At 40.5% G+C, this 12,707-nt stretch overlaps 1 protein-coding gene across 1 annotated transcript in view; it reads left to right on the forward strand.

The window, feature by feature from the left end:
* The first annotated feature begins 402 nt into the window (after positions 1-402).
* LOC111260847 (protein FAM135A) overlaps positions 403-12,707 on the forward strand; it is a 30,531-nt gene continuing 18,226 nt past the window's right edge. Inside the window, exons 1-3 of the mRNA XM_022833895.2 lie at positions 403-604; positions 7,513-7,597; positions 10,620-10,890. Of these exons, the coding sequence (XP_022689630.1) occupies positions 559-604; positions 7,513-7,597; positions 10,620-10,890 (402 nt within the window). The 5' untranslated portion in view covers positions 403-558. The remainder of the gene's footprint in view (positions 605-7,512; positions 7,598-10,619; positions 10,891-12,707) is intronic.

Here is a 12,707-nt window from a genome sequence, read left to right on the forward strand (position 1 = left end):
ATTTTATTTTATCCTATACTTCACAAACGTTAGCGCAATAATGCAAGCTAATAAAGAATGAGCAAATAAAAGCAGTAGCAATAATAGGAGTCAGCAGCATCCCATACATTAATGCATTTCAAAGTATGAGTTTATTCACGTATAGATGGCGCTCCCGTCGGGCGATTGGGCCGATAGGTTTGCTCTGGGTCATGAGATTCTTCCTGGGCTGCCCGCACAGCAGTAGGGAAAATATAGTTGCACCAGCAAAAATCGTATCTGTAGTGGAACAGATGGCTTGGAAAGAGCTTTGTTAGGTGCTGACTGATAACTGTGAGGGAAATCCCATAACTATACACTCCATCCTTTGCATTCAGCGTTTCTAGTGTTGATCTAAGCGCTTCAAATTTCCATAATATTGTATATGCACAATAAGCAGACATGTCATTGTATCACAGATGCTAAAATGGCTGCCATCTCCGACCATTTTGATCACCTAGAACCCCAGTGCCCGCCACGACCAATGTTACGAAGGCCTCACGAGAGAGAGAGTCATGTTCACAGCAACGAGATCACTGGATGAATTGGGTACAGACGTTCCTAATCTCCCCCATTGGCAATTACGGTATTTCGAAATTGCTCGGCTGATGCTGGTAAATCTATAAAGACTGCCAGAACAAGGGCAGATTTCGTATGGTTAGCGTAAGATATGATGATGTGACGTACGATTGGGCTTCAACAGAAGATGTATGAAGTTTTGCGCTAAAAAGTCGAGCTCTAGGCTTTTTGCTATAATTGGTTTTCGTCTTTGTTCAGTGTTGGTCTTAAATGTCAGAAATTAATGCATCTTTATTGTCTGTCAGCGTATATGTAAAATTTCAAATTCAAAGTAGGTTAAAGTGTTATGCATAGTGCCGTGGAATGGCGATTAACGGCTTGCACAGCTGGACTGAACCAAGAAGAAAAAACGGTTTTAATTGTACGCAGTATAGTCTGTGTAGCTTTTATGGTTTGATAAAAGATTATCGAGGCCTTATGAGAGAAGCAGCAACAGCAGCGAACGGTGAAACGAAGTGCAATAAGAGCCACGAGGCTTACTGACCGGGACGTGCGGTAGCCTGGCTTTTTATAGAGCTTCTCGACTCAGGCGTCTGGGAGAATGCTCTCTTCTCCATTTGAGCCTGATGGAAGTCCTGAACGGCGTGTAGTATAACCTGATGCCGAAGTAGGTGCTCGGTAGATGTGAAGGCAAATAAGATCTTCTTTTAGTTCCCCATGAATTGTGTTTGTCTAGATTATCTTTAAGTATGATGATAAATACCTTTAAGGATGGTAATCATTGGGTACTAGCATATTTTTAAGGACTAGGCCATTGGTCGGAGGTTGACAACATACCGGTTATCGTCTAGGGTTTTTTGTACTCTGAATGCATCCTAGCTGTCAGCTTTTTATTGTTCGCACCCTTAACCGAGTACGAAATTTTATGTGCAAGCAATTGTGATGGAAATCGAACTTAAAAAACTTAAATCAATCATCTGAAGAGGCAGTTTGGGATAGTAGTTTGAACTTCCTGTATGTTACTGTGAAGTCTGAAATATCGCAAAACATTAACTTAGCTTGCTGTAAGCAAAGGGCTGTTATACGCAGAAGAATCTTCGTCCAAGTTTGACATTACGATCGATAGTTGCCTATTTAAACGCTGAATCGAAACCCTGTAATAGCAGCAATTTATTCGTAACATCCTATCCATTCTCACATTTCAAAGTAATAATAATGTATTAATAGCGTGGCTCATCTAGATATTAATCGAATGTCGAAACGAGCAGTTAAATGAAAGCGGCATAAGGCTAGAAGGTCTAAAGGTCAAGTTTACGTTGCCATAGAAACAATGAACTTTTCCCCATATTCTCAGTACCATTAACGTAAAGGTACCGAGCTACCGCATCTGCCAATGGGTAGTCCATTAAAGTCAGGTACACCGATGTATCTGATTAGACAGGACGGCCGCCGTTCATTTAAAATGATGAACCCATCCTGAATCCTACGTTATATGGCGGTCGATCGTAAAAATCTATATGATCGTCAAAGCCTTAAACATTGATTGACTTCTGGTTCTACGCGGGCCCTCCTGAGCTTTTCTTCGAACCCCATCTTTACAGGTAGCTAGCTAGCTAGCAAGCCTACCTTCGATGCGGTTGGACAGGCAAAAAACCTAGTTCGATTCTTCCAGATCTCGTCATCGTGCTTAAGTTCGGCACTAAAAACGTTGAAGAAGCCTACTCATCGATTTGTATCCATTTGAAAATCAGGGCTCGCTACACTGACCACCTAATGCACGGACTTGACCGACAACACAAACAGCCCATAGCACGATACTGAACGACGAAGAGTAGTGACATGACGAAGGTCACGTCATCAGTTTATATATATAGTCGGTGAAGAAGCTTTGTTCTCATTTGTTAGTGAGATGGCATGCCAAGTTCATAAGCGAATAGAGAACGTACCAGCGCCCTTTTGGCGTATCTTACTGCTGCGGTAGCAGACAACAAGGTACTGGTTACAGGGAAGATGAAGCATCGGTAAGTTAAACTCCTGCTACGTGCACATATCTGACCTACATATAATAACAATGTTTTTTTGGAGTGACCTTTATGAGTAGAAAATGCCTGCAAAGATTTCTTATACGGCAGTTACGCTTTGCAAGCTATAGAGGCCAATAGAAGAAGGCTGTACTGAATCAAGTTTTTCTCAAAGTCTACCTAAGTCTGAAAGCCAGGCTACCGCACGTCCCGGTCAATAGACCTCTTATTGGCTCTAATTGACTAGAAGGGTGTGACCTTCTTTATTGATAATGAGCCGTTCGACTACATGAACGAACGTTTTGCTGCACATTGGATAGATGATGCTCTTAAATTTTTTATTTTGTAGGCCCGGAATGACTCTGCGCCTTTTTGAGTAATTAGAGAATGCATTCCTGTGTTGAATAACTCTTCTAAGAAGTGACTTGATATACCGAACGGGGCATAAATACGTACATTATTGCATAATGTGTATGTGGAACGCTAGCCCATCAGGGAGAATCGTAATTAATTAGTAACCACCAAAAAGTATTCGTTCTGGTCCGTTGTTTGATTCAGCTAAGCCATGCCATTCACCGTAAAAACAAAGTATCTCCGGGTCCTATTAACCAATAAGTGTCGAACCCTAAAAATAGCTATTGGCTATTATATTTCCGGCGTTTAACTGCTGCATGTTTACTACGAAAATTCGTAGGAAGCAAACTGTGCATGCTGCCGAATTTTCGAAGCATCGCCGAGTCGTTGAATCGGTAGTTTAGCTGCTATTTTAGTTTGCTGGTGTCGGCTAAACGGGTCTCATCGTTAAAGCTAACTGTGGTACTCGTTCGCAGATGCGATCATCATTGTTCGATCAAACAGTGATCATCACATCTGCCCTGCGTGTCAATCCGCGCCACAGTGGCCTATTGAAAATAAACTTCGGACGGCCGAATCGCAACCACGTCATCGGACGGCAAGAACATAGCTTCGTCAATTCGTAGTAGCCGATATCACTTCTGATAAATTGATACTAGTGATCGGTTACGGCAAAGAATAGCGCGCCCAAGCATGGACTATCTAGCAGTTTAGCACTATGTCTATATGATTTCATGAGGTTGTCATAAACCGGCCTTGTAGAGGGAGAATTGATCTTCTAGTATTTAGCATAAACAAGATGTTCAGTCCAGGTGATCCCAGGCCACATTAGTGAAATTCGGCGGAAGATTCATTTCCTAGCTAACTCATTTGACATATGTCTCCCGTAACAGCAATGTCAGTCAACTGGGAGCTGGCCAACATCTACTAAGTCGCTAAAGCTCATATAGGATAAACGGTATAACGAATAACAAACATCTATCGATGCAGCTCACTGTACTTAGATAAAATTTGTTTAAGTTATAGTAAACTGTTCGTAATGACTAGATAATTTGGCCCTCAAGCTCACCATGTGTATAGACCTGTTCTTAGCGATATATTTTCTGAGCCCTGATCGGACTGTATGTTTCAAGCCTTGGCTACTTTTGTGCAAATATTTTTTCGTTGTACACCTCTTTTTACAGTTTTATTGGATTGGGCTTCATAAAGCGGCGATCCTCGTGCTTGCTCGTTCCTTTCTTCCGCGTTTGCCATACCTTCACAAATGTCCTGAGCTAGCGAGGCTATCTATATTTAGGTTATTATGATTGGCTTCGTCCCGGTATGGCGGCCAGTGTTCTCTGGCGTGCTAACGTGCTACTCGTTCTACAGTAGTCAGTGGGCGTCGTCGCGATTCGACGTTGCACAGCATTGCCGAACTGGCAAACCGTAGGAATCTGCGTTTCTCTATACATATAAACAGGAAGATAGATGGGGGGCCTGTTTACACTCATTCGTAGTAAATCGTTTCCTTTCTTTACTATTCGTAATTATTCTTTTAATAATATAATACAATAATAGTAAAATAAGTAAAATTAAAAATTCGTAACTATTATAATAGTCGTACTATATGTCGGCGCGCTGTACGTTCAAAGTTCTTTTACCTCCTTCTCCCCCCTTCGCGCTAGCCCATGTATGCGAATGTTGTTTACTTGATTGACAAAGCTTATGTTAGCATAGCACACGCTCCATGCTTTTCTGAGAAAGAACCTGCTACTCGACGTCTATAATGCGTTCCTGCACACGGGAACATACTCGAAATCAGAAACGCTCGCTGACTTGTGTTGGTATGGGTTCGTCACTCTCCGCAGTGTTTTCGATGATGGTAATTGCCATCTGTAACAAACTGCGACGGTTATCGTGACATTCAATTGGGTTATGGGATAGTTCGATTGGCTATAGTAACGGGTTTGCTTATGGCAGGCTTAATTCAATGACAAAGAGGCAAATCGTATGCTGTGCTATGAACTCATCACACCTCGAAGGTGCAATAAATAACCAATAGTATCAATTGCGAAATCAATTTTTTGGTGGCGATACGCGGGCAGGATGGGATGAGCTGGCGAAAATTGTACGTTGCCAGATATGGCCCTTTGGTCATGATGGCCAGATCAAGGTGATCCGACTGGAAGCATATTGCTTAGCATATAGCTTGACAAACGTGTTTCTACTAAACCGGCCTGACACGCCCGGGTGGAAAAGTTGTCCTCCCAGATTAGAACGAATGCTGTAAATGGAACGCTGCTAATACGTATCCGTTTCCAGCAGAAGGCCGGAACCAGTTGAGTTCTATCTTTCGGCTTTGGTTCGGTTTGAGGTGCTGCAGGAAGTTTCTGGATAGAACGTTGTTTCGATTAAAGTTATCGTAGGTTCCGAACTTGTCCTAATGCAATCTGGTGCCTTCTCTGCAAACTTGACAACGAATAACGCTTCAGTGCACATCAAACAATAGAAGTCGTCAGTTGTATATTGTTTGTGATCAGCCTATTTCTATATACGCAGCAGTGTCCTGAGGAAAAACGAGTTTTTGATAAACTGGGAAAAATAACGTTTTCCATAACGACTTAGAGAGAACAACTGCGTCATATATACACTATTGTGTGTGGCGTCTGCCTATTATCTTTCGGCTTTTTGTATTCATTGATTAGTTATTTGCAATAGAATATTCTCCTGACTCTCTTTTTAAAATCTCCAAATTGTCCTTTCTGTGCAACATGGCTAATATATATTCTTAAGTAAGCATATATAAAGCCGTATCTGTATAGTAGCAGAAAATATTGATTTGTATTCTTTGCGTGTGTTTCGTGTTTTTTCCCTACCAAATATGGATGTGTTTATAGACACACATATAATCCTTACGTGTATGATAGCTTAAATTCGTTATCATCACCCAAGCAAAGACGGCCGTCAACAAGGCCAGGAAACGTTCCATATGAGAGTTTATCTACGTTCTTTATCAAATGGATCAGCTACAATGGCCATCATCTCTCGGTGGATTCATTCATCTGTTGGATTGCACGTGGTGAAGATGAGTGTATCAACACGAAATAGGGATCGGCGGGAAAATGTATTAAAGTATTGAAAAGGATCGCAAATGTCTATTCAAGTAGGTTTAAAATAAGAAAGAAATGAAAATAAATAGTACCAATAGTTTTATGCGCAAAGTGAAGTTATTATATCTATAAAAAAAAAATAGATAGTTTTCTCGTGTGCACGAAAAAACCGTACCAAATTACGGCTTTAACAATTGATAGTTCAATCAATTATATACAATCTACAATAATATCAAACGCGAACGTTTAACATTTACCTTTCCGCTATTCTTGGTTCTTTCTTTTAGTTTTCAAAAGAAGTGTGATTATTTTTGGTTTCAAGTCTCCGGGTTAAATCTAATGATTTACATTTTCAATATGGAACACTTACGTCAAACGTCGGCATTTGCTTACTTTTGGCGAACGTAAGAATAACTGATGCAAACAATAATATGTAACTTAAGAGACATTATTTGACGGTACCAATGAAAACGAGCATTTTCAGATTGTTCAAACACGGATAGACCAGTTCGATCGGCCCATCAAGCCTTCCAGCACCGCTGCTGTTTCCTCCAGCTGACAGTCACTGCTAGGAATAGGGTGTAGGGACAACTTCCCCAAAACGGTTATTTCTACATAGTTACTAACTTATAATGCAAACTTCTTTCATTCAACGTAATGGTCTGTATGATTAACGCTGTGAATAGTACTATCGGTTGAAAACGATTACTATTCGAAAGGCGACGGAATGAAAAAATCGGATAAGGACGCAGTTATTTTCTATCTTATTCCCCAAAAAATACTACATTTCGGTTGATTTGTCCTGTTCCGCTAGTCCTCACCTCTAGCGCTGTCCTGTTCTGTCAGATGTCTGTATCATCTATTTTACATCCCGCGAGTCATATCTGCTTACCGAAACAATGTTCGACTTTTCGAATTGTATCAACACGTAAACAGAGCGACATTTCAGCAGTACGGGGTGCCGCCTTTTCGAAAATTTCTATGAGAGATCTGTGACAACATTGAGCAAAGGCGATCGAAAATAATACACAACAAATTATCACTTCGATTAGATGAGCAGTTGTGCTTTGTAGCATATGTGAAAAACCCAAATGGACCTATTAGGAGACCCAACTATTATTGGGTTATGAGGGAACTCTAAAGTTCCCGGTACTCGTTAACAGTTTATAATTATCAATTTAGAGCTAATTGTTATGGCCTTGAGACAGTTATTATATAATAGTAGATCTTATTGGTATGTCTTTTGAAGTCACCAACATGACGAGTGCTTTTTTCACGGTTTGCATGAGCTTTTTGTCACACACGAAGCTTATTCTGGCTACACCTGTATAGCCTAGCTTGCTAGACTAGTGTTAAATGTAGACCTATTTGCACATAGTGTAAACGTTTCGACTAGGTCAAATTAATCGCCGCCATATTAAATAAACATGTTAGAAACATAATATATTTGCTCTATATTTATTACAACTATATCTCGTTTAATTCTTTGTGTCGTTGCATATTTCCAGGATTCTCAATGAGCCTGGTCCAGACGAGTTTAGAATTTTCCGTTGAACTCCAGAGGTTTATCAATGTTGATCTCTTCCAAAGAGGGTAAGTAACGGATGTCGATCTGTGCATGCATATGGCACTCTTCCATTGATCTTGCTGTTATGTTCGAACAATGATGGGGTAAGTCAGAACGCTGCTTTGAAGCAGTACGAATTTTTTGGCGCATTTGTCCGGCGCCACTCTTATTTTTCATCTCGTGAGTGTCCTAACTAGTGTAAACTGGTACATGTATGCCGTGGCAGGGTTCGTTCTATCCAAACGTTTTTGTAGGGCCTTACAATGCTAAAGGACTATTGTGCATAGCACGATAAAATCAAGTGAATGCCGACCCAAAAAATTGGTTCGGCTATTATTCGTTCCTCTAGCCCGGCTAGAGGTTTTAGTCGCTGTTAATTAAATAGAATAGATTTCTGTTAATTTGTCATGCAATCCTTCCGCTAAGTCCATCTTTGAAGTGTTTCATACTAGAATAGAGCTTCAGATGAATACGAGCTCCTAAACTGTCGTTAACCTTGAAACCTCTACGTTTTGAATCGACCTCTACGCGCTGAAGTACATTCGTAAACTCTCGCCTATTCGGATAGCAAATATCTAAAAAACATTTAATAATAATAGTAACACTAAAGCAATAAAGTACTTAAGAAGAAGAAGAAATTACGTCTCAAGCAGAAAGATTTTATCTATAGGATAACCATTATTTTCAGTGACGAACTCAGAATTTATTTTCCACCGCTCCGAAAGGATTTCCACCGTTCCACTTCTGCTGACGTCGGCCACCTTCTTCTGCAGTTTTATCTTCGAATAGGTTCTGAGATTGATTGTCGTCTGGTCTGCAACAGATTCGTTCTTCTGATTGCGCATAGTACACGACAGTCGATACCTGTGATTTCTTTTTTTGCCTCGGCCTCCATGGTTACGCTCAAGACACGCGTCTCATGCCTGACTTGTTTGAATATTTCATAAACACAGCTTTTTCTAGTAACCACCACCTTCCAGCTGTACTTGGTCCTATGCATCGATACTATTTGGAAACAGTGTAACGCACACATACCTATACTGCAGCTACCAGATATTTTCGGCTTTCCTAACCCCCAGTGCATTGCGCAACTACACAATGCAGCGGCTGGATGTTGGAAGCCAACTGTTTTGTTGCGCAAGGAAGTATTCCGTCTAGAATCCAGCGGCCGCTGTTCACCATTGATTCGACCTTGCTTCCATATAAGCTGCAGGCTGTGAGCTGCCAGCAAAATAGTTACAATTACACAAATCTCCCAGCAACAAGTTTGCAACGAAAAAAATGTTATAGAGAACAAACAGGAGAAAAACTTAGATAATAGCGTCAACCGTACCATGTCAGCTTTTTATTTTCCAACTGTGTCTCTTTCGCTCAATGTCAGAACGGGCGTTTCGGAACCGCGAACGTTCAGTCACCTTCCTCCCTCGTTGTCACCTTTCGTGCACACAAGATGGTTCTAGCTTTGACTCCTTCGACAATAGTTTTCGTTGTAGTCTTCTTTTATTTTTGATCATTGTGTTTCTTCGCCTTCTAGTTGTTGTCCTTCTGTACCTCAAATAGTGTGTTTCCAATATGTATTGCTTCGTGTCCTCAAGCTTGGGCTGCTCCGCCCCGCGGACACCTTCGGGCTGCACGTGTGCTGACGTTGACGGCACGTTGCAAGTAAGCGGACATTTACGTCGACTTGTCAGTTTCTCGACGCATGATTAGAAAACTAAACGAGCGTCTGCCTGAAACTTCGCTCCTTCGCACTTTCTATTTTTTTGTGATTTTCAGTCTACCATTTTCCTATAGTGCGCCTCAAATAATATAACAGTATATTGTTGCTGGGCACTGGGTAACTCGAATTAAGTAATTTGACTGGACTGGCAAGCAAGTATATTACAGGTGAAACTGAGCAAAGATAAGCTGGGAGAAGATTAAGCTCGTCTTGCTTGGCAGTATGGCGGAGGTCGCAATTACACCGTTCAACAAAACTCTATTAGAATGAATAGTAAATAATAGTTGTTTAAATGTCAGTGTAAGTAACGCTGTTAGTGATAACTATAATAATGAATAGGTAGCGATGGCTTTTTGGATTCGTGGCGGTTGTGGAAATATTTTTTTAGCAAAAAACGTCAACATGGAAAAGAACGGAGGAATATGGAAGGTTTCTCGGATCAAGCGAATGCAATGTAAGCCTTTCTGATTCAGCGTATTTATCTGAGGAATATGCTCAAACGCACTGTACTTTAGCGAGAGAGATTTTAAGGTTGTGAAACGTATCCCCTGTATATGCCCGAAGAGCTCTTCCAGGAAGCCAAAGACACCGAGAAATCTATACAAGGCCACTATGTGCTTGAGCGAATCTCTTTCTCGTTGGCCGAAATCACCATCCAGGATCTAGTTGCGCTATTGATATTTTTAGATGAGCTCTTTCTTTTTATTTGAGCACATTATATTACTCTAGAAAAGACCAGCTATTTTTTAGGTATCAACAACGGCGGACGAACGCACGCCAGCCAGCTCCGACAAACAACCCACGAAAGCTTGCCCAAATTTGCAAGTAACTACCTAAATAAATAACTTGCATACATTTTAGCTCAATAAATGACAAAAGCTTTAATCTTTGTACAGCAAATAATTAAAAACAATGTAACGATAGCTTGAATTGAATAGAGTAGATTAGTTTTTTTTTTACAAAAAGTCCCCTAGCACGTAGGCCATAGAGGAGCAAACTCCCGCCAAGATAATGCTCAAACCCTATACGGTATTGATTCGCTCTATATGGACACATTGTGAGCTGTGTCTTAGCGGTATCTTAGCCTTTCGCTAATGTTATACAATCAAACTAATCATTAGTAAGAACAACTTCTGCTGACAGTGAACAATGCATATACTTATGATAATATGCATGTATAATGCCAGCTAGATTATGCTATTGTACATATACTGCATACATAATATTATACCGAAGAGAAAGCTATAGCTGTAGCAACTACTTGTCCTACAAAATTAATATTGTCCCGATGTGTCCTATTCCGTGCTTTCTACACGTTTCTCGTTTAGGTTCTACCAGGTACGAGCGACGCTGCGTACATCGCCGCGACTTCCATCGAAGGTCGAAGTTCATGTGGGGGACTTCGGCATAACGAATAGCCCAACAGCCCATTTATCGACCCCTCTCTCTTCCAGGCTTGACCACTATCTGCTAAACGCCTACGTAATCAATGGGCAGACTGCTGTTTCGAAAACGTTTCAAATCCTCTACAAAAATGAAGAAATTATCCTTGACGATGTTGTTACTTTCCGGGTGCATTCGCTGGTCGACGGGCATAGGGTACGTATGTAACCGGTACGCCCCGTTTGCTTGCCTGAATTCAATAAAACTGTATGGAGTGAAGGCCTGATCAGGAAATTTTTATTAGTTAGACGTGATTTTCTTGATATGGTTTAAATCCTTGTATTGTGCGTTAGACAGTTAGAGGATGGTTCCACGCAGCATAAACGAATAGCAAGATAAAATAGCTGAGGTCACTTTGGCAGAACTTATGTAGACGCGAGGATACCTATAGAAATGATAGTGGATAAGAATTCGTGAAGTAGCTGGGAAATAAGCTTCAAACGGAACTTCAGTGTTGAATTCTGTCGGTATAATGGGGTCTAACAGGTCTGACCACGCCATTGAAACCAATAGTGTCAAATTTAGAAAAAATGCTTAAACATAGACAGCTTCATCCCAAACATGTTCGTTATCGATAGTATAGCTAGATAAGTCCACTGTTAACATAAGAGTAAAATCACAGGTTGAATAATTGGCAAAGTTATATAGAAATAATGGTATACAGACTATGCCTAAAATTTACAGTATAATAGTCGATGAACATATACATTACAAAATAGAAAACCACCGTAGTATACGTTACATTGAGATATGTTGTAAAGAGTACACAACAAAAAAAAATTACCGTCGTTTCGGAGGATCTTCTTCTCAATTTATCCACTCCTTCGTTGTGAATATTTTTATCGGTTTTGTATGCGTTATGACCCTAGTAAACCGGAGCATTCACTTTGGCTATTACAAAATCAAAGCTCAAACAAATACTCGGCAAGATCGGCCCTCTTCGGTACTCTTCGATGATGATCTGAAAAGCGAAGATTCCTAGCGGTGAAACCCTGTCAGTACCTTGCCGTCATTACGCCTGGACAAGTTGTCTTGAGAAGTTTTCCAATCAGCCTCGTATGATTTTCAAACAACAGAACAGTAGATAATCAACAACTGAATAATGGGTAAATACACATCAGTCTCTAAATATCCACAAACTGTTCTCACTGAAGTAAGGATAAATATTGCCAATGGTGCAACGTAATTATTAGGGTCTAGATGTTTGTGTTGAACGCTAGAAGCTCTGATGACAAAAATACCGAAACTACATCGTCAACCCTATAGTCATCAGCGAATGCACCAAGCTGCGACGTTACGTATTTTGATGCAAGAAACTACAACCCATTTCGATTGTACGGTTGAGGAACGTCAACCCAATGGTCTAATAAAGGATTGTTGCAAACCTGCCTGCTTAATTTTAGAATTAATTTTTTTTGATATCTATACCCAAGTCAAATACTTATATTGTTATGTTAAGTACACGTCTGGAATAGAACATGGGTGGTACGAGACTGCCTAAGTCGGAGCCAGCAGATGAGAGACTGAGTTCGTTGAGAGTTGATATATATATATCGTAGTAACGAAATGTATCGAAAACATATTTTTAATCGAATTAGGCACGACGAGATCCAGTTTACGAACGTTAAACGAGGACCGATACACCGTTATTTTAACTAAGCGGGCGCGAAAATCGTCTTGATCACAATAAAAGATATTGCTATTACTTCTACTGTACGGTAATTTCTGAAAAAGGTTTTTTGCCACGTGGTCGAATTATATTTAGGCTTATAGGTGGCTGAGAAGTTAAATTAACATTACGAATGAACAAAATTGGACGAGCGTGTTAGCCAAAGTGCGATTATGATCTCTCATCGCGTACTGTTTCGGTATGCCGCTAGAGGTAACAATGCGTAGAAGAAGTTGGTCGAAACTTGAACGTTATCAATATCAGTATTGAGAGACCGAGAATACTTGAAAACAAGATTTCGGTC

Source organism: Varroa jacobsoni, unplaced genomic scaffold (genome assembly GCF_002532875.2).
Source record: "Varroa jacobsoni isolate VJ856 unplaced genomic scaffold, vjacob_1.0 scaffold_483, whole genome shotgun sequence".
Classification (NCBI taxonomy): Eukaryota; Metazoa; Arthropoda; class Arachnida; order Mesostigmata; family Varroidae; genus Varroa; species Varroa jacobsoni.